This window comes from Gavialis gangeticus, unplaced genomic scaffold (genome assembly GCF_001723915.1).
Source record: "Gavialis gangeticus isolate Ggan-Ray unplaced genomic scaffold, GavGan_comp1, whole genome shotgun sequence".
NCBI lineage: Eukaryota > Metazoa > Chordata > Crocodylia > Gavialidae > Gavialis > Gavialis gangeticus.
Genome location: NW_017729034.1, coordinates 85,605,041 through 85,628,025, shown reverse-complemented (window position 1 = coordinate 85,628,025; position 22,985 = coordinate 85,605,041). Strand labels below are relative to the sequence as shown.

The 22,985-nt window shown below is 41.3% G+C and overlaps 1 protein-coding gene across 1 annotated transcript in view; it reads right to left on the bottom strand.

The window, feature by feature from the left end:
- Window positions 1-18,634, bottom strand: part of LOC109304860 (alpha-tectorin-like) — a 29,207-nt gene extending 10,573 nt beyond the window's left edge. Inside the window, exons 1-6 of the mRNA XM_019527691.1 lie at window positions 18,336-18,634; window positions 16,308-16,412; window positions 10,363-10,523; window positions 7,648-7,783; window positions 5,531-5,625; window positions 638-806 (exon numbers count right to left, since the gene is read on the bottom strand). Coding sequence (XP_019383236.1) covers window positions 638-806; window positions 5,531-5,625; window positions 7,648-7,783; window positions 10,363-10,523; window positions 16,308-16,412; window positions 18,336-18,578 — 909 coding nt within the window. The 5' untranslated portion in view covers window positions 18,579-18,634. The remainder of the gene's footprint in view (window positions 1-637; window positions 807-5,530; window positions 5,626-7,647; window positions 7,784-10,362; window positions 10,524-16,307; window positions 16,413-18,335) is intronic.
- Between the last annotated feature and the right edge of the window lie 4,351 nt (window positions 18,635-22,985).

Sequence of the window (22,985 nt, the reverse complement as noted above, 5' to 3'; positions counted from 1 at the left end):
ACTTATATTTCAACAGCTTATAATTCATTAACTGAATGCTTTTAAATGTCAACTAGTTATAGCTCCTGTTAGATCCACTAATATTTAATGCTCTCATACCATGTTACATCTTCTGATCCAAAGGAAGCAAGTTCATGCTATACATTTTTCTGCTATAACATACATGTCTAAATTAAGCTGTAAGCTTCCAGAAGCCTGGCCCTTGTCTTCTATATGTGTTTGGATATTGCTGGGTACACAGCTCTAAAAATAATATTAAATATCAATCCAAGTTATGTGACATTACTCAGGCAAACACTCATTGGTTTCACTGGAAATTTTGCCTCTGTAAGGGGTAAAATTTTCTATTTTGTGTTTGGTTCATTTGATTTATCAGCATAAACATTAATTTTAAATATAAACCTTTGCTGACTGTTCCTAGGTTTAGAATTACTATTCTCACTTTGCAGGTGGGAAAGCTAAGGCAGAGAGGTTAGGTCTCTTGCCCAAACGTCTAAGTGGCAAAGATTACAACTTAGGAGCTTCTGATTGCCAAGCCCATATTCAGTCTACAACACAATACAGTTTCCTCAGCTTGGTCTAACAACAACAATTTCATTCCTATCCTCCTGTCACATAAAAATAATCCAAACCTTACCGGTTTGCAAACAGCAGGTGTATTGTGACAGATCTGAACTGTGCAGTGCAAGAACACATCATTGTAAGAGATACCAACAAATTTGAACATCTGGATCCTAAACATTGCATCTGCACTTTCTCCATTCATGATAACTGACAGCGTTTCATCCTTGATAACTTGTGGGCAGCTATGTAAAATAAAAGGTATGCAATAATTAGTCTGTTACAGAAACATGATGTATCAAACACTAAAGGTGATTTTACCCAACTAATGGCTGCACTTGTTGTTTGTACATCTGTCAAACTGATTAAAGAACGACTGGTCATATTTTTTAATGATTAAAAGATACTTTCAACCCAAACTCATTTTTTCATTTTTTGTTGTCTTTTGTTTTTCAGATAATATTGATACTTTTGTAAACTTTTTGATGCAAAAAATCAACTATTTCAAACCAAACTTTTTATTTTTAAAATGCTTCCCATTTTCTGCTTTGTCTCGCTCCTTTCTCTCACTTTTTAAATATTCCTTTTTTCTTTTCCCCCTTTATTCCAGTGGAGAGAAAATATGCAAGAATATAGGCGGGAGAAAAAAAAATCAAGCCTCTTACTTCATATTCTTTCTTCTTTTCAAATGCAGAAATAAAGGACAATCATAAAAGTAAGAGAACCAGTAGAAATCTGAATTAATTTTTAATTCAAGATTAATAGAAGATTTTTCACCACATTTAAGAACTTGAACTGAAACAATTTCTGAAAGTGTTGAAATGAAACAACAACATCTTCTGAAAGTTAGCATTTCCATTTTGACAAGCTCTCCTGAAGACAAGACAGAAAATTGGAACATTTCCTGGCTTAAAGGCAAGAAGTTCTATTGGGTAAGCTCATAAGAGCTTCCTTTGCACCAAACTATCTTCTGTGATAAATGCATCTCACATGGAATTCATTTTTTGTATCCTTACAATATTTTTGTTTCCCTTTTTTTAGAAGGGTAAATAAGGAAAGACATTCAACGTCTTTCAGTTAAAAAAAATTATATTATAAAGATGGCAATCAGTTGTTTTCTATGGCCACAGGGAAAAGGACAAGAAGAAGGAAGCTTAATTTCCAGTGGAACATTTAGGCTGATATTAAGAAAAAACTGTCAAGATAATGAAACACTAGAAGCTAGCTAGGGAACTTGATAAATTTGCTTCACTGGAGGGTTTTAAAAACAAAGTTAGACAAACAATTACTGGAGATGGTCTAAGGTGTACTGGGCTCTGCCTCAGTGCCCAGGGCTGAACTAGATTATCTCAGTTTTACACCACAGCTGTGCCATGCTGAAGCCAGGACGGCCTCAAGCACACCCAGCCCACCTGCTCCTGTAGGCGCACTCCAAATCCAGAAATATGCTAGTGAGTATGCCTTGTGGTAATCCCCAGCAACAGTCGAGCACACCAGAGACCAAAGCTTCAAAAGCAGCTGCAGAAGGATATCCTGGAGTGTCTTCATGCTGTATTTTTGGTTTTAGAGTGTGTCAGCAAGAGTTGGCAGATAGAGCATTCTTGGAAATACCCTGATGGAGCCACGCTGCTGCCACAATATAGATAGGCCCTCAAGGTCCCTTCCAGCCCTATCTTTCTATGAGTCGGTGATTTAAAGCAGGGCTGAAAAAAGAACCCCTATATTTTTTTGCGAACATTCACTCCTGTAAAATACTCAATTAGCTTCAGTTATGTTCACTTCATGTGTGTTTATGCAAATATTCTTGTTTACTGGCAGGGGCATTTAAAAGGACAGCATATTTTTAGACAATCTACAATTGCTCAGAAAATAGAGTTTACTTTTCCCCTGGACAGTGCCCAAACAACAGCCAAGTACTGCAAGCTGAACTGTTTTAGCAGACTGCATCTCTCATAATGCAGCACACTACCTGCTCTCAATCACCCTTTGCCCTGAGAGGCACAGTCTAGCCAGAGAGACCTGGTCATAGAGGACAAGAGGTACATAAAGCACCCAAACTCCACATCCAGCAAATATGGTTCCATTTTGAATTAAAATATTTTCGGATTTGACCAAAATACTTTGGATTTAGGGACTTAAGTTTTTTCACTGAAATATCGAAATTGCTACCAGATATACAACACTGTGGGGAAAAACAATGGACGTGTCAAAAGCCCAATTTTCCTTTGAAGAATAATTTTGGAAAAATAATTTTGAACAACCCTAGTTTTCTTTCTTGTTTCTGAGCCTACACAGCACATTCGCGTCATGTTTTCAACCTTTTTTTCTGTATTCACGAAGGCTAGAAACTTACTTTTCTTAAAAATGAATGTTGGGATGTTAATGTTATCCCATTAGTCCAGCAACTGAGGTTTAAGAAAAATATTAAGCCCTGTAAGACTAACAGTAAAATGGCAAGGGTAAAGCAAATTTTGAACCCAACACTTCAGCATTCATACTGGGCATCGCTATATATGCAATGAATGCACCTGAATTTTCTGCACAGAAGATTCAGGCATATTAGGGCACATATCTGCATGTGCGTCTGCACCACAAACAAACTGAGCCTGACAGGAGCAGCATAGTCCAGGGCTGCTCCTGCCCTGCTCTGGCCCCCTGCATAAGCCAAAGGGAACTCCAGACTCCCCCAGGTATTATTCCCTAGCTGGCAGGAGGTATGGGGTCAGGCCTGCACTTTGGGCGGTGGGGAGAGCTGTCCTAGCTCTTGGGGTAGCTCTCTTGCAGCTGTATGGAGATTGGGGCTGGCCCTGAGCCCTGGGGGGCAGAAAGAGCTCCAGGGGAAGCCTCTTTCCCACCACAGGGAGATAGGGGCTGGCCCCAAGTCCCAGGGAGTGGGGGGAGTTGTCTTGGCTCTGGGGGACACTCCCTTCCAGCCCCATGGAGATCAGGGACAGCCCAGACCCCTGAGGGGCAAGGGAAGCTGTCCCGGCTCTGAGAGAAGCTCCTTCCCAGCCACAGGGTGATTAGGGCTGGCTCTGAGGAGCAAGGGAAGCTGTCCCAGCTCTGCGGGCAGCTCCCTTCCAGCCTCTGAAAGATAGGGGCAGCCCCAAACCCCAGGGCATGGGGGAATTGTTCCAGTTCTGGGGACAGCTCCTTTCCAGCTGCAAAAAGCTGGAACAGCTCCCCTTGCCCTCCAGGGCTTGGGGCCAGCCCCAATCTCCCTGTGGCTGGGAGGGAGCTGCCCCCAGAGCTGGAACAGTTCTCTCCAACTCCCTGCCAGGGCTCGGGGTTTAGCCAGGGCTAGATTAACGCATAGGCAAATGCCTAGGGCCCTGAGCTGCAGGGGGCTCCAGTCATTCCCTTGGTGGCACCAGCGTGAATGGCCCCATCCGCCTCCCTTCCCTGGCCTCACTGCTGTGGTGGCTGCTTTCTAGTGGCAGCTCAAGCCCTGCTCCCCACAGGCAGCAGCACCAGGGTGGGGAGGGGGTCTTGACTGGCCCAGGGCTCATGAATTTGTTTGCCTAGGGCCCACTAAAGGGTTAATCCGGCCCTGGGCTTAGTCAGACAGCAGCTGTGGCCCTCTGCTGCCTGGGCTGACAGGAAGCAATTTGTTCTTGGTCAGTGTCTACACATGCACTTCCATATATTAATTTAAAGCACTGTTTTCTAGTACCTGTAACTAGCAAATGACGCTTTAATTTACTGCACAGTAATTGCTGCGCACATGTAGATGGTGATGCTTTACTGTGCATTAGATTAATCTAATGTGCAGTAAAGTGTCTCATACAGACATGCCCACTGAGGGCTTGATGCTAAGAGTTGTACTCATCCAACTGAAGAAAAGAAATAGCACCATGAATTCAATGGGGATGATCAAAACTAACCAACAAAATTTGAGTTTCTTCAAATATCAGATAATTACAATGAATGGGTTTACAAGCCTATTAGCAGGCCAAGATTTATTCATAAAACTATGACTACCCTAAATCTCATAAAGCAAACCTATGCAGGTTTAAGTTACATGTTAAGGACTCTAGATCTGTATCAGACCACATCCCAACCTCTTTCCCTTCAGAGGACAGTGAAAAAAAAGCAAAAAAGTTGTTTAAATGTGCTTAAAGTGTTCACTGACACCATTCCACAAATCTGCAGAAGTTCACATTTGTTATAGAAGTTGATGCTATGTTCAGACTTAGACAGATCACACAGTAGCGGTCTACAGTTAGTTCATGCTTTCAACTTTTTTCTTCCCAACTGTAAGGCTTAGAGACATATTTTAAAGAAATGGAAGCTTAAAAAAATAAAAATAAGCTACTTTTAAAAATTAAAAATAAAATGTTATGGCCACTTAAGATCATATGGTAATGTAGGTAGCTACATAATCACAGTACAGAACTGATGTATTTTCAGTAGGGGCTGTTAAAGCCAGTTTGCATTCTTAGATTTTCTTTTGTCACAAGCTGGAATGAAAAATGTAAATGTTGACATTTGCTACGAAATAAAGATGTCATTTAGAAATACGAAGTCTACATTACTAAAATGCTTCATTTCAATTAAGTCAAACCTTATCATTTTGAATTTTTCTCCAATATATCATAATACTCAAAATAAAGTTGAAATGCAGTACTTCAAACTTATAGTAATATACATGGATAAGTTTTGTTGAAAATGTAAACCATTCATAATGCTGGAGGATCTCTCTTGGGCTCATTGTAAAGTACTATGTTTGCAAAAATTATTTGGCTTCATTTTACTATGCATTGTTTATACACTTCAAAGGATTTATTAAGGAATCAAATATGTATTGATAAGTTTTGTTGAAAATTTGAACCAAAGCAACATGTCTCTATGGAATGTTTACATTTTCATGGAACCAGCATTTGCCAAAGGAAAATTACTCCTTAAAAGCATTTCAACCAGCTCTGAGGTTTAAGACAATACATCTAGTGCATAATGTTATGATACAAACCTTTGTTCTATAAAAGAGTACTGAACTGCATGAGAAGGATTCCTCGCTGGTGTGGACCAGCAGTTTTCAAGGCGGATTATTAGATGGCCTGGAACCTGTCAGAGGACAGAGACAAATTAATATGATGAATGCAGCATTCTGCCTTTAAGATACATTAGTCTCATCTTTACCTAATCTGAAGAACTCAGAGAAGCTAATGATGTAACAAATGATTACATCAAACTCTTTTCAAGATACAGATGCATGTTAATTAGAGGCAGGTCATTTTTCCCCCCCTATGAATATTACATTCTGTGAAAAATTTGGGAAGGGAGGGTTGAAACCTCTCCCAAATTTGGATTGATTTCAGCCAATAATTTTGTCTAAAAGCAAAGGGAAAATTAGATGCTTTGAAACATTTTGTTTCAACATTTTCTTCTAAAAAATGACTTTTTTTTAAAGTGTTCCAGCCCTCCCTCCATGATAAACAGAACATTTAATTTCAGGTAGAATAAAATGTCTTAAATTGACCTGAAACTGATTCTACCTCCCTCCCTCCCCCTGCCAATCCTCAAAACTCCGTGGTTTTTAGGGAGAACGCAAAAGAAAAAAAATACTGGTTTGGTTCAACTACAAACGAGACTGAAAAATCCATTGCACACACATTGCTAGTTGAGAGCCCTACAAGCCTACTAGAAACATTAATACAGAAGTTTCTATATACATCAATACAGTATTAAAGACACTGAACATCTAACTTACCAACATGGCCTTCACTTGTGACAATTTTTCAGGCCATTAAAATATTAAAAACAATTAAAAGCTTGCATTTTTTCATATATAAACATAAGCACATCTAAATTTAGCATTAAATATTGCCATAGATCTGCATTTGAAAATGCAGTATGGTAGGGACACATAGCTGGGAACAGGCTGTGGGAGCAGGAGAGGCTGTTGGAAAATTTATGGGGTGCGCATATAAATTGTCACAGGTGTGGGGCACAGTGGAGATCTGTTGTGATGAACCTTTCATTGCCCAAGAGTGGAGCTCTCTTTTGACAGACCATAGGAGGTTCATTACACAAGTGCTGGATGTGTAAGAGAGTGACCAGAAGAGTGGAGGTGGTAGAGGGACATCCTGGAATACCCTAATCTATAAACTTTAACAGACTTGCTCAAATTCACCAGAATGAGGACTTCTATCTAGTGAATCACAAGTTCATCAGAGGGGCTGCCTCCAGAGTGAAAATTATAGCTCCTTCCTGAAACATCATGATCTTTAAGTATTCATCTCTCCATGCCCCCATTCTTATAATCAAGGTGAAGACATGGTGGAAGCAGATAAGATGATGGGTAAATTTGCAGCACAAAGGGCTTGAGGGGCAGTACTAATGGCACTACCTAAGTATGCCACTCCACACTTCAGGCCAATTCTTCTGAAGTACTTCGCATGATTCACCACTAAAGGAAATGTAATAGATCCTCCAAGATGGGGATTTGCCTCTGAAAGAGGCATACCACAAGAGGAATTGGATAGGGCTATATAACTGCAGGGAGAGAGCATGGATGTGAGAGATATTTGGAGGAAGGCCCAGAGGCTGTTAGTTGCTGTAAAGCAGAGCTAAGAGAAGGAGCTCCTTACTGACAGCTAACCTGATCCCCTCTGCCCACTGGTTTCCTGCCTTAGTCAAAAAGGCAGCCTGTCTCCCAATTTCCATTGTCCCCTTGTCCAACCCCATCACTCAATCTCATTCCAGGCAGAAAAGTATTATTCTTTGTTACACTTTTATGTTAATCTGTGTTAAAGTATCAAAATAAAGTATCATAAACATGCTTAATAATTGCTTTTTATTCTGTTTAGCACTAACTTCTGTATTGTTTGATTAACTACCAAGACAAAGCATTTCAAAGGATGCACATGACTTTTTCAGAATTTTCTTTGCCAGACAATTTCAAAACAAAAATGTTGTCCACTACATAGCACTCCCCTCCAGAAATGCAAACCATTCATAATGCTGGAGGATCTCTCTTGGGCTCATTGTAAAGTACTATGATTGCAAAAATTATTTGGCTTCATTTTACTATGCATTGTTTATACATTTCAAAGGATTTATTAAGGAATCAACTATGGTAGGTACCATATTGACTTTGACAAAGATGTTGTCCTCTAGGGTTAGGAAGGGAATAGTAGTCCACATGTCCTCAAAATCTGGGTCCTTGTACAGCATCATTGAGACAGAAAAATTCCCATCTTCCATGTTCAGTGTAATGGTTCTGCAAGCAATTTAGACAAATCAATGACGATGGGTAAATTTACACCGGAAAGGGACAGTGGGGCATAATCTCACAGAAAAAGAAATAAAGCTAGAATATTTTAAACATTGTCTAAATGTGTTTAGTAAGTGTGTTCTATAGAGAAGCAGCAATGAACTAGATGTACTTTACCCCTCTAAACCCTCAGAAGGGTGCAGCTCTTGGTCCTCACTGACTGCTTAACACCACTTCCAGTAGAGTTTGGTGAAAAAAACTTAGTTGGAACTATTTTCTGTGTGTGAACATGGTTCATTCAAACTGCTCTGGGAAATTCCACTGATTTCCCCAAAAAATTGTTTCAGAGGAAAACACGGGGAAACCAATTTTAACAATAATGAAACAACTCATTTTAATATTTTTGAAGAAAAATATATTCCATTGGTTAATGGTCCCATTTTTCATTTCACAATTTTTAAAACTGTGCATCATATAATATTTTTAAAAGGCAAAATCAAAACATGTAGCTGACAATACATTTTTCCAGATTTTTCTTTCACAGATAATTCCAAAATTTACAAGATTTTTTCCTATTAAGAACTAATATACAAGACAATTTCATGAAACAAAATCTCTGTCCTTAACATAGCTTCAGTGAGGCAAAACACCCATAAAGCTATAGTAGGGGTGTCAAACTGATGGCTCATGGGCCGAGCCATGTCATGTGCCCTGCGAAACTGGTAAAGCTGCTGGGGATTTGGGGGTTGGACACCTTGGGGTGGGGACTGCTGCCTAAGTCCAGGGCATGGAGCCCCACTGGACATCCATGTCTGCACAAGGGATGAGTGACAGTTGTATTAATTCCTGCTTGTGCTGCTCAACCTAGAACCATGTACACATCAAACCCTCAGGCAATTCAACTCTCGAAGACAACTTTATCCTATCCAGGGGTATTTTCAACAGGTAATGAACTGCCATGCTGCCTCGTGGGCCACCATCCTACTCTTCAGTGCTGGGGGTCTCTCAAGAGGAAAGGGGCATGGGCCAACATGTTTCCACTATTTCTAACTGGCAGAATGGACCTTTGGGGCCACTGAAACCATGATATAAATCAGATCTCTAATTTAAGACAGAACATGGCTTTTCCCTTGGCTGTTCCCAGATCAGGCTAGCACAGAGGTAACTTAAGTTCCTCCTCTCCAAAGGTTTCATCTTGAACAAAGTTAACTCATAAAGATGAGATCTGGGCCAACAAGGGCATCTTTTATAATACCCTAAATCCCAGAAAACATAACTATTTTGGTATGACCCAAATGACCAAGTAGCAAGGTGTTGTGTAAACAGTACCGGGGCTAGAAATTACTCCTGGCACGTCTTACAGCATGGGTCAGCAACCTTTTAGAAGCAGCAGACTAAATTAATGAAGCCTGGACCGATGGTAAACCACTGCTTCTAACCCAGCCACTGGTGCAGCTTTGCAAACCTGATGCACTTGGTTGGCAGGCTGGATCCAGTCACTGAGTCAGAGGTTGCTGACCCCTAATATTTCTTCTTACCTAGGCTTTTGGATTTTTTTCACCTTCAAATGTTCTCTTGTTTCAGGAAACAGAATTACTTATTCAAAAATAATTCAAAGAAACCAGGTTTGCCATGGAACACTATAGATTTACTATGAACCAGGCTAGTGGATGGGTGCCTAATGATTTTTTTCTGCCAGGTGATACATAAAACAGTTCCTAAGGAGTGAGGTTCCAGTTGAGCCAAATATTAAATACAAACTCAAGTCATTGGGTATAGAGTGGCAGGTGTTTAAAATGCTTTGCTGAATTGGGTCCCTAACTTCACTTTTTGAAAGAATAGGGTTGTCAGCTCCCATGTCCCAGACAGATTCCATTTCTAGTATTTAATGGTGAATTGATTAGCCTAGGCCCAGATCCACTTAACTTCTCGGCCACTCTAAGAGCTGCAAATGTATTCACGCATACTGCCAGACTCGGTCATAACTCCCATCTGTTGTGGGTGCTCCCTTTACTATGACTCACATTGTGCCATGCTGCAAGGGTTGGAAGGAGGTTCTGTGGCCCTAGAATTCATTGCCTCTTCCCTGGTCTTTGTATTTTGGGCTTAGACATTTGCCACAACGCCTGCAGCACACTGAGGCACTGCTTCAAGAAACAGTCTCTCTGACAGGAGGCCTGCATCTCAAGGATGCTGATAAATTTGTAAGTGATTTGTGTTACAGAAGAGCCTAAAAGTATCATAAGTGATTAAGACCCCACACTTTTAAGCACTGGGAATGCATAAAACAGGAGGCCTTAAATCACAGAGAAAGTCTATGACAAAGCTAGAGCCCGAAGTCTCTGAATCCCAGTCCATTGCGTTCTCCATAAGATCATCCTTCATTTTAACCAATCTGCCCCCCAGCCAGTATTACTGTACTGCGCACAACTTGTAGAGGACTAGCTATAGTTCTTCTGGATGAAAGGAGCTACATGAAGAGTAACATATCAGAGGAACAAGAAGTCTACCCTTGCTTAATTTGCCTCAGTTTTTAATGACTCTAGACAGTTTAATGGTACAAGATTAAAAAATAATGGATTTACCTGATATCAATACTGATCTTATTCTCCCCATTAGGCTGCTGCACCAGGTAATTAATAGGGTATCGGCAAGCAAATGTAATATTGATAAAGGTTCTTGTAATTATTTCAGAAATGTTACTCTGTATGGTGTTGGTGAAAAGAATATGTGTATCATCAGAAGCCTGAAAGGTGATAGAAAAAAAGAGTTGTTGACAGGTGCTGTTTATTCATAAACAGCCTAACTGGCATAATAAACCACAAGTATCCGGTAACTCTACCAAAGGTGGCTGCTGTTATTAATTATAATTACGTTTAGTTTTGTTGTGCTTAGAGGAACAGGACTCTTGCGCTAGACTCGAAGGGGTGATAATGCTAATTTTGTTCAAAGCATTAACAAATAAATAAATGACTCCAGCCACAAGCATGGGAAAGAATGCTGCCCAACTGACGGGTGATCCAGGAAGTTTTTGGAGAGCATTGGAGACAATTTCCCAGTGCAAGTGTTGGAGACACCAACTAGGGGCTGTGCTCTTCTTGACCTACTGCTCACAAATAGGGAATAACTGGTGGGGGATGTAGAAGCAGATGGCATGTTGGGCAGCAGTGACCATAAGATGACTGAGTTCAGGATCCTGACAAAAGGAAGAAAGGAGAGCAGCAGATGGTGGACTTCAGAAAAGCAGACTTTGACTTCCTCAGGAGTCCGGCAGGATCCCCCGGGGGGCCAGTCTGGTGGGGAAAGGAGTCCAGGAGATCTGGTTGTATTTTAAAGAAACCTCACTGAGGGGGCATGAGCAAACCATCCCAATGTGCAGGAAAAAAAGCAAATGTGGCAAGCGACCAGCTTGGCTTAGCCAAGAAATCGCTGGTGAGCTTAAACACGAAGAGGAAGCTTACAAGAAGTGGAAGCTTGGGCTAACAACTTGGGAGGAGTATAAGAATATTGCTCAGGCATGCAGGGATGAAATCAGGAAGGCCAAAGTGCAATGGGCGTTGCAGCTAGCAAGGGACATGAGGGGTAACAAGAAGGGCTTCTACAAGTATGTTAGCAACAAGAGGAAAGTCAGGAAAAGTGTGGGTCCCTTACTGAATGGGTGAGGCAACCTAGTGACAGGTGATGAAGAAAAGGCTGAAGCGCCCAATGCCTTTTTTACCTCGGTGTTCACTGGCAAGGTCAGCTCCTGTACTACTGTACCTGGCAGCACAGTCTGGGGAAAAGGTGAGCTGCCCTCAGTGGTGAAAGAACAGGTTAGGGACTATGTAGAAAAGCTGGATGCATACAAGTCCATAGGGCCAGATGCAATGCATCCAAGGGTGCTGAGAGACCTGGCTGATGTAATTGCAGATCATCATTGAAAACTTGTGGTGGTCGGGGGAGGTCCTGGACAACTGGAAAAGGGCAAATACAGGGCTCATCTTTAAGAAAGGGAAGAAGGAGGATCCAGGGAACTACAGACCAGTCAGCCTCACCTCAGTCCCTGAAAAATCATGGAGCAAGTCCTCAAAGAATCCATTTCTAAGCACTTGGAGAAGATGATGATTAGGAACAATCAGCATGGATTCACTAAAGGCAAGTCAGGCCTGTCCAATCTGATTGCCTTCCATGATGAGATAACTGGCTCTGTGGATGTGGGGAAAGCAGTGGACATAATCTACCCTGACTTTCTACCTTAGCAAGGCCTTTGATACCATCTCCCACAGCATTCTTGCAAGCAAGCTGAGGAAGTATGGGTTGGATGAATGGACTGTAAGGTGGATAGAAAGCTGGCTGGATTGTCAGGGTCAAAGAGCATTAATCAATGGCTTGATGTCCAGCTGGTATCAAGTGGACTGCCCCAGGGGTAAGTCCTGGGGCTAGTTTTGTTCAAAATCTTCATTAACCATCTGGAAGATAGGACAGATTGCACCCCCAGCAACTTCATGGATGTCATCAAGCTGGGGGTGGGGGTTCAGTACATACCCTGGAGGGTAGGGCTAGGATTTGGAGTGACCAGACAAACTGAAGGATTGGGCCAAAAAAATGTCATGAGGTTCAACAAGGACAAGTACAAAGTCCTACACTTAGGATGGAACAATCCCATGTACCGCCATAGCCACGGACTGCCTGACTGGCTAAATAGCAGCTCTACAGAAAAGGACCCCCCCTTCCTCCCCACACCCCACTATAGAAAGGATGTGGACAAGTTGGAGAGAGTCCAGTGCAGGGCAACTAAAATGATTCGGGGGCTGGGGTACATGACTTCTCAGGAGAGGCTGAGGGAAATGGGCTTATTTAGTTTAGAGAAGAGAAGACTGAGAGAGGATTTGATAGCAGCCTTTAAGTACCTGAAGGGTGGTTCAAAAAAGGATGGAGATAGACTGTTCTCCATGGTGGCAGATGGCAGAACAAGGAGCAATGGTCTCAAGGTGCAGCAAGGGAAATTTAAGCTGGATATTAGGAAAAACTCTCACTAGGAGGGTGGTAAAGCACTGGAACTGGTTACCTAAAGGTGGCAGAGTCTCCACCCTTGCAGGGTTTTAAGACATGGCTTGACAAAGCCCTGTCTGGAATGATCTAGTTGGGGATGGTCCTTGCTTTGAGCAGGGGGCTGGACTAGATCTGACTTCCTGAGGTTCCTTCCAGTCCTAACTTTCTATGATATTGTAAACAAAGTAAAACTATACACACATTGGCATTAGTAGATTCAACAGAAAGTAACTTAAGATTCACACATGCAGATTTAACACATTCACATATCTCATAGGGGGCATCAGTCAGGGGAGGAGGAGGGGTGGAGATGGGAATGAGGACCATGGGAGCAGAAGGGTGACAATTATGGGTGGTGAAGCAAGAGGGAGGGAACTGGGGGTTTAGAGTGGCTATCAGCCCCATATTCTGCCCTGCATGCATGCACACACCTACAGGGGTTGAGGGAGCTGCTCCCCTAGAAGTATTTGTGTATTATGTTGTTTGTGTGCAGGATCTGAATCCCTACTCCTTTGTGGGGAGTGGCAGTCTGAATCCCTTCCCTGTCCCCACATGGACCAAGATCAGATAGTGATATGGTGTGGGGGTTGTCAGGGTTCCTTCCCTGTCTCTGGTGAATGTATTAGGATATGGAGGAATCTTGTCCCAGTAAGGTTATCTAAACTCTAGTCCACATGTCTAGGAGGTCCCACACAGGCAGTGTTAGCAATTAAATACTGCAAATGTTTCAGAGCCTAGCTGTAATCCCTATTTCACTAAAACACGTGCAGAATGAGAAAAGATTACTTATGAACCACACAGTGTTCTTTACTTTCACTTAGCTACAGCAGCAGCTTTGCTGCAAACCTACATAATAATAACTGCTTTAACAATCATTTGTTCCTATAAACAGCATTTCTACTTTGGTTATAAAAGACAGGAAATTCAATGGCAAACTTTTACTGTAGAATTAAGATTGCCTGGGGATATTTCATACCCTCCCCAAACATAGCAAAACTCAAACTCTTAAGTTCCTCATTTTTAAGGAGTTAAGGCATACGTCCAGGCAACCATAAATCTTCTTTTTTTGAAGCAATACCTCAGTATGCCCATAATGCATATACCTGCTTTTGAACTGTACTGAACAGAGCAACCTGTGCCTGCTGTATAGTCAAACCCTTAACCTATTCTACAGGAAGGCACTACATCTGCTAAATTTTACAGTTCCTTTACCTGCTTTTATGGTCCCTTGACCTTACGCTCACAATGCCATATAACACTGTACTTTCACTTGTACAACTTTAAATTGACAGACAACACTTGTCTCCCACCTACCCTCTAACAATCTCCTATGCAAGGTCATTCCTGAACTCTGCTACTGAAAAAACTGCACAACGGAGCACTCAAATGAGGCTTATTATTGTTCTCTGTGTGCACATCATTATTATTTAGCTTTACATCCTGTAGCTCTTTGCTTTGATCACATACAGGGATCAAGGACATGGCTCACCACTGCCACAAAAGTCATATTTTCTCCCTGACTCTGAGAGCTCTGACACCCCACAGCACTGCCAAGATACCCCAACTGTACCACTTAATGCAGCTGCACCCAGTATAGTGAATGCTGGATAGCTAATTCTCACTGGCAGCTGCCAACTCCGGGTATGCAGTAATGGATCTATATGACTTAGAAAAAAGGCTATGGTAATACATAGAGAATTCCTTTTGTCACAAATTATTTTAAATTGTAAGCTTTCAGCAGTTTGGACTGTGTCCTTACAGATGTTTATACCATGCCTAGCACACAGGCCCTCTGTACAGATCCTATTATAATGTTTACTTACTGTTACTGTTCCTTTAAATACAGAAATTGATAATGCATGATATTAGCAGCTATAAAATCCTACATGCAGTTTATTCTTGGGTTTGCTCTTCAGACAAAGGAATCAGCCTCTCTCTACCCCATAGGCCTGATAAAAGTGTCAGCTGAAAAGTTTAAGCTATTTCCTTCTTTCATTCTCAATCTCCTTCAAAATGAAGCCAAGACTTTTATGGACTAACAATCTTCCTTTTTGTGTGCTGTGGATAACTGCATTATGCACAGGGGGTCATGGCATCTGATCTTATCTTCTGCCATATTAATGACGGTTTCTTCTTTGTCTATGCTCTAGAATCCACACATTTGTAGCTAAAGAATCTTCAAAATGCCCAAAAACTATTTTCTAAATGTACTGTATATCCTACTTTTATGCATATTGGATAAGTGCATAATTTACTTTGTATAAGACAACACCAGTCCTAACTTGCCTATTGCTTACATTTTAACACTAGCTTATCTACATATCAGGTAACAGCAAGAAACCTCTTAAGCGCCTAGCTTCTTTCCACCCTGTAATAGGGCTGAAAGAGACAGTTGTACAGATAGATAATGGCTATATTTGTGTATAGATGTACAATAAAGTATGTTCACTGAGGTGGAGCATCAGCTGTGTATTAAGACATGGTCATGAGGATGCCTGAAGATAACTAAGGCCCTGGTAGCTTGTATTCTAGAGGTAAATGAATGGGTGCAGGGGTGAGGCCAATAGTGCAATCAGAAACTAGCCAATGAGGATAGTTGTTAAGATAGCACAGATGTTTGATTTCTAGCAAACTTTCTATCAGAATAAAAGATTTTAGTCATTTGTTTCCCTATAACTTTGAATTCAAAATAGTTCTGGTCTTATTTTAAATATTTTGCAGTGAACACACATACATTTGCCCTCTTGTTTACAATACTTTGCTAAGTGTAATACATATTTAAAATGATAATAGTACTTATTGGTCAAATGAATGCAATTGGAGGAAGTTGGTTCTTGGTGAGATTCTCTCTCAGATTACCCCTACTGCTAATCCTTTGTATCTAAAGAGTTGTATGGACTATTCATAACAGCATTTGGCTTTTTTATAGCTATGGAATATTATCATCTTTTGCCTGTACACAGAGAGAGAGAGAGAGAGAGAGAGAGTGTGTGTGTGTGCGTGTGTGTGCGCACACGCGCGTATGGAGATGAAGAAAGAGACAGCGAGTGACCGAGAGAAAGCAAGGTTTTGCATTTGTCTGTAACAAAGCGAGTTTATACAAAGCCTGTATTATTAGTTTTTTAATAACTGACGAGAAGATCTTATAGGAAATGTATACTTTAACACAATAGACATGAGTCCTTGCTTCCACTGTCAATGTATTTCATGCACTAAGATATTTTACTACTACTAATAACAATAATAATTCAGATTACATGTAAAATTTATATTAACTCAATATTAGTATAAAAACTCTTGGGTCTTCCTTAATGTTTAGGATAACAATAAATTAATACTTAGCAATAAAACACATACAGAAAATAAAAGGCTGTTTGATTCAATGTTATATGTATATGTATTTGTTATTTTGTGGTTCTAGTTGATAATAACTGTAGCACACAAATTAAACTATATAAGATGACTTCTTCACAACAGCAGCATCTTGTGCATACATTACCATTTGAGTTCCACAGTCCGTGAAATTGTTTTTAATGCTGAACACATAAAGGTTTGCTGTCTCAGTACCGTGACATGCAGGGTCATTGAGGTGTAAATCAGAGATCTGAAATGAAATGACCATTTATTCTTTTCATTGTTTATTACATCTTTAGCAAAAGCCTATTTCATGTTTAGATCACTGCTACTTAAATCTACACAACACTGCAGGTCTCAAGACATAATATTTCACCTTCACCAGGAAAAAGAATATTAACTACATACTGCAACAGAAAGTTAGCAGTGACCAATCAGAATGTCAACCCTCCTCCTTGATTCTTTTCTCACTTAACTTTTCTCACAGAGTGTAATCAAGCTGTAAAATACCCTGGGGTCAAATTTTGGTCCTGAGTGCCCATGGACCACAAGGAAGAGGAGGCATGCATAATGCTTCCAAGGTTCTGGGGAAAGGAGCAATAAATAGCTGCACTTTTATACCTATATAAAAGATGGATAAACTGCTTCCCCAAATTGCTTTTCTGGAGCAGGGCCAAGACCGCACGTATCTGAGTAGACAGCACTGACATAATTCAGACACTAATACTGTGTGCAACTCTTTCCTACAGAATTGTACTGAGGAACGGTGGCAGATAAGTGTCATGTAATCTTTCCTCTAATTCTTTACTGCTGTAGAAGGCGGATGTAATTATAGCCTGCAAGTTCAGATGATCCCTTTTTGTTTTAAACATGCTGTCAAGCACTGCTTTCTAATTTACTGCATTCACTCGAATCCAAGATGAGTGTTTTCCCCCCTCATTCAACCTAGGGAAAAAGAAGGCTTTTCTTGAATTTGAGCATGGTCAGGGCAGGCAGCTGCTGTGGGTCCTGCTAGAAGCTGATAAAGCAGGCTGTCACCTATGAAAGCTTACGCCTCTCTGAATTAAGTAGTCTCTAAGGACGCCTATACATGAGCGCAAGTCTGCTGCTGTGTGGTAATTACTGCGCTCCAGCCAGTCTCTGCATCTTGTGTATCAGCATCCCCACGCTTCAAAATGGCAGCAGGGGCACTTTATTTAAAGCTCCTAAAGCCTCCGCCAGCATTTTGAAGTGTAGAGATATTAATACATGAGACACTCCAGGTGCTTTAATTAGAGCGACTCCAAAAGCCCGCCCACCCCCTTCTCCCAAAGCACATGTATGCCCTAAGGTGTCACCCTGCCCTGTCTTCTGTCTGATTTCAGATTAATGTGGCTAAGTATCTCTGTTAGTGTCAACAGAAAATCACATCCCAAGACTGCAAACTATTGAAACCAAAGAAGAGCAGTATCCCCTCTTAATAAGGGAAACAGTAAAAAAAATCCTGCTAACTCCTCATGATGAACCAGAAACCAAATGGAAAACAATAATTTTGATTATTCTTTCTGGAAGAAGTCATGCGACATCATGCAACATCCTCCTGTTCCACTTGCTGTAGCTATGCTCATTGATACCAGGTAAGAATCTGCTCCCATTATGCTTTACAAAGTCAAACAAAACTTAAAAATGGAGGTTTAATATCTGAATTAATACCAGTGAGCAGGTGACCACAGGTTTATAAATTGGGTCTTGGCACTTCACCCAGTTCCCTGGCTGGTGTAATCTCCCTTTTGGGACATTACAACTCAGTATCTGGGTAACTTAAGCATGAACAGTATTAAAAGGAGCCAAGAAGATAAACGTTTATGTTTAATTTGTAACTGAAAGTGAGACATATGACTTCAAGTACCAATGCAAGTGTAGTGTGAATAATAGTTTACAGGGCCAAATATAAATGACTTCACAGAAGCTCCCATTGACTTCAGCAAGAGCCATGATAGTAGAGCTGGCTCATCACTTGTTGTCTATTAAAATCTAGGAGCTTGCACTGTATCACAACTGTATGAAATGCAGGTATAGATAACACTTTCTGAGAGGAAATGATGCTACATTCAAGAAAAAATAAAATTTCCATATTTGAAGACACTCTTTTAAACAAAGCATCTGAGCAGTTTGATGTACAAGTGGAACTTACAAGGATTGGAGGGTTCTTGCTTAGGAAAAAATCACTTGGAATCTCCACCTCAATCTGGTCTTTAGTACAGGTGATGGTTTCGTTGATTTCTGTATAAACATTAAAATTAAAGTTTTGTAACTCAACTTGAGTCTCAGTACATTCCAGTCTATATTTAACAAAACATATTCTACCTAAAAGTGAACAAGAAGGATTTCTTGGTTTAAATACTGAAACTTCATTCATGTATATACATATACACATATATACTACATTTATGTGAATCCAAGACAAGGTTTCTCCCCCCACCGATCGGCATGAGGAAAAAAGTGCTTTGTCTTGGATTTGAGGGGAAGAGGGAACAGGCAGCTGCTGCAGCTTGGACACTAGCCCCAGAATCTGGGTTAGGGCTAGAATCAGAGCCACAGTAGTTGCCTCTGCATGCCCACTACAGCCTCTACCTGCTCTGCCTGCCCCTGCAGCTTCTGTCCCCTCCTTCCTACCATCAGGTACAGCTCTTGCTCTGGCTCTGTTCCCTCCCAAGGCATAGATCCCATGGAAGCTCCATCCCCTGCTTGGCTAATGAATAGCAGGACAGCTCCAGTCCCAAACTTGCTGTGTGGATGGGCAGGGACCATGCTACTATGTACCCTGTGTTACAGAGGGAATGGAGCCAGAGCTGCATCTGACAGTAGGGGGACCAGAGGCTGCAGGGCAGGCACCAGAGGCACAGGTGATGGGTTCACTGCAAGGGGAATATGTGGTGGGGGAGGGAGTAGAGGGAGAGGGGGTTGGCCTGACCACCCCAGCCATCAGCCCCCCTGCAGCTGTCCCTGCTGTAGCAGTAGGGGGAAAGGAGGAAGCAAACTTACAATGACCCTCTGATAATTAGATGCTATACCTGGGAAACGATAACAAATGTATACATTTTTCATATGTAGAATTTAATTACTGGGGAGGGATCGTCAAAGCTATCTTGGATTTGGGTAAATATGGTACATACATATATACATATCTCCCTATACATAATATAACAAAAATTAAGAAAAGGGCAGGTACACCTGAGAACCAAAACAGAATTTGTAGCCCTGCAGGAAATGTGGACATTTGTTTTTATCCTGAGTTTGAAATATCAATCTTTTTGGGGGGACTGGGAGGTTTTGAAGACAAAAAAGGTTGAGAAGATGACAAAACAAAAGATTCTAAATCAAAACTTTTGGTTTCCAGCGAGTTGGACGTTAAACTTCAACTGCCCAAGTTATCCAGCGTCTCTCAGATGCTGTAGTTCTGGCATTTCATGGCCCCCTGTTCTTCCCACTGGAGCAGGCTCCTAAGCTGGACTTTATCCCACATGAGGAGGCACTGCAGTCATTTGACTTTGACAATGCCCAGTGCAGCTGGATCAAAGGAGACAGTGCATTTTGAGAGATGTAGCCCAGCCCAAGAACCCAAGGGTACATACGGAGAGAGAGGTGGGGAGTGTAGTGCTGTGACTGCACTCCCTTCCACAGAATAGCACAAACTCTTCAAAAGAAATACCAGTGAGCCCACTTCCCTGGAACCTAAATGCCTGGGTCCACTGAGGAGTCTGGGCAGCAGGAACCTTGCTCAGACTAAAACGGTAGAGGGTGGACAGGAAGATGGGCAGGCTCAGCTAGAGCACCATGCAGCACCTAGTGAAGCAGCTCAAGCTGGAGACAGCTGGGGCACAGAACAAAGTAGGGAAGGGGACTGGGAGACAGGGGGTGGGATTATTGTAGCACTGGCCACATCTGCCACCGCCTCCCCCCAACTTTCAAAATCCTAGATCTGCCTGTGAAAGAACCTTACCTTCAGGCTAGAATGGAGACATGCAGCACACAAACTACAAGGCAAGCTGATGTGAAACTTTCTTTTAGTTCAGTTTAACAAGCTGTAACAATCTGATTAGTGTTGAAATGATCCAAAAACAAAATATTTAATTACCATTATTCACAACATAAATGGAAAAATGCCAGCAAGACTGAAACTTTTCCTCTGAAACATGTTCAATTTGCTGTAATTGTATTTGTCATTGGAAAATTATTTTGACACAAAGTTCCTGGTCAGTTCTAGGAACCAAAGTTCTCTGTTTACAAATTATCTCCCTCCATTCCTGTCCTTTGTATTCAAATCATTCTCTCCATTTTATACACTGCTCTGTGCATGTCCTTCCACAGCATTTATAAAGTGATCTTGGGCTCATGAAAGCTTATGCTATATAAGCCTGATTTAGTTAGTTTATAAAGGTGCACATGTATCCTGCCTCTCCAACTTACATAGTCACATCTAGGGACTTCAGGAGACTCAGACTGGTGTGTGGTTTTACATGCCATATGGTAGAAGGCACTGTAGGACAAGCTGAACTTTAAATTATTAGTTTTAGTCTTAATATAAAAAAAAAATTCTCTCTTTGGGCTTTCTTCTTGCTCTTATCTAAAGTGCATGTTTTCTTCACATATTCTACATTGTTCCATATACAGTCAATGAAGAATATGGATTTGAGATCTGAGTCAGATACAAACCTTTTATCTTTTGTGTTAGTGTATTGTTCATTCCTTTTAGGAATATAATCTTCTCTTTGTAAAAACACTTGCATAGTATCCATTCTGTTGTGCCTTTATGCCAATCTAAGTATTATTTGGGGGAAACTTTACAATTTAAATTATTAATACAAGAGATAGTAATGCCCCAGTGAGTCAAAGTTTACATTAGAATCTTTAATCCTGTCTTTTTTTTTTTTGAGTGAATCATCCCATCTCCATCATAGTTTATTCATTAAACCTAATTTAGCAATTGCCTAATTCACAGACAGAAATAATAAGGAAAGTAGTAATTACGTCTTTATCATCTAAAGGTTCTTAATGATCTTTGGAATAATAAACCAGCACAACTCCTTTCTCTATAGTATTAACATGTGTACAGTAAATCTTACCTACATTCTACCAAACACCTTTGATGTTAAAGCGTTTTTATTATTTTTCTTTAAACATAACCAGTATTTTAAAAAAGGAAGAATAAATTCTGTCATCTTGAGAATCTTTCATTGAACACTCCATTCTAGGGGACACTTTCAAAACATGTCCTCACCCAACATGCACACATACCAATTAGTTTCTTAATAAATAATATTTTAAAATATGGAACCCAAACCTGAAGTCCTTACTTAGAAAGAACTGCTGTTTGCCTGAGCAAGGACAAAGTAAAACCTGGTTTAAAATTAGCACCACAGTTTGGGACCAATCTTAAATATTTCCAGTGTCCTTCACACATCAGTGCAGCAATAAGGCACATCAAGGTTTGTACTGTCTAGACTATTGGGGCCAGTTTTCAGTGTAATATGGAACAAAGAAGCCAAAGACAGAATAACTTCAGTCACTTGAGGTACAGCAAAAGGATAAGAAAAATCCATTAACTGTAAAACAAGATGATTATTCTTAGTTTCATTAGCTCTTCTCAAAGTACAGACTGTCAGGAACTGGATACTGGGTGAGTCTACACGAGATACTTACTGTGCATGGGCCTAATAACACTGTGCAGTAGCATGTAATGGCAAAAATCATGCTAACAGCCTACTGCACAGTGTTATTAGGCTAATGCGCAGTGTCACTAAATGTGCCAGCGCTACTGTGCAGTAACTGTAAGTACTGTGCATTTAGTTTAGTGCTTTATTAAGGAAGTACTAAACTCACAGTATCTGAGGTGAATTAATGAATGTGTACATGCGCACACTGGTTCACAATGGGTGATGACAGACATGCCGCTCCCCACTAACTCGTGGCACTTTGCAAGAAACACCATGAGTTACAGCAATCCTCTGGACCCAACAGATGTTTGCTGTTGGGTCCCGGGGCTTGGGAGATCGAGCTGCAGTTTGGAGCACCTGCAAGTCTGAAACTGCTCTTCCCTAGCCCCATCCCTTCCCGCTCTCAGCCCCAGTTCTATATTCAGGATGGGAGTGGGGAAAAGAAAGGGGAGGGAACTCAGTTCAGGGTTTACCTAACCTTCACTGGAGAGTTGGGTGGGTGGACTGGAGTGCCCCACCTCCAGTCCACCTACCCCACCTTCCAGAGAAGGCTGCGTAAACCCCAGACTGAGCTGCCTGCCCTCCCATCCTGAAGATAGTGCTGGGAACAGGGCTGGGCTGTGTAAACCAAGCCCTGCTCCCAATGTGTGCTGACAGGTGTTAATGAAGGTGTTCCACTTTGGAGTGCCTTCATTTGAACACTTATGTAATGAGGGTTCAAATTGTCATGGGATTGTACCCTTTTACCACTCTGCAGCTGTCCACTTTGGTAAGAGCACAGCTCTGGAGCGCTTCAGAGGTCTGATTGCACAACAAAATGACACTTGTGTCAGTACCCAATGATCCTGAATGCTTAATCACACTGTCTCAATCTGTGAGAAATTTGCATTGTACCATTATCGGCTCATTCTATGTATGAGACATTTTGAGAGACGCCTGCAGGGCCAACATCATTCTAACAGAATCAAGAAGAATGAAGAGCAGCTTTTATAGTTTCATAGTAGTTTGGGGTCAGAAGGGATGTGAACAGATCTAGTCTGACCCCCCGCCACTGGTAGGACTACACGCTGGGATCACACGACCCCAGCCAGGTGTTCGTCCAACCTCTTTTTGAATTTACCCAAGGT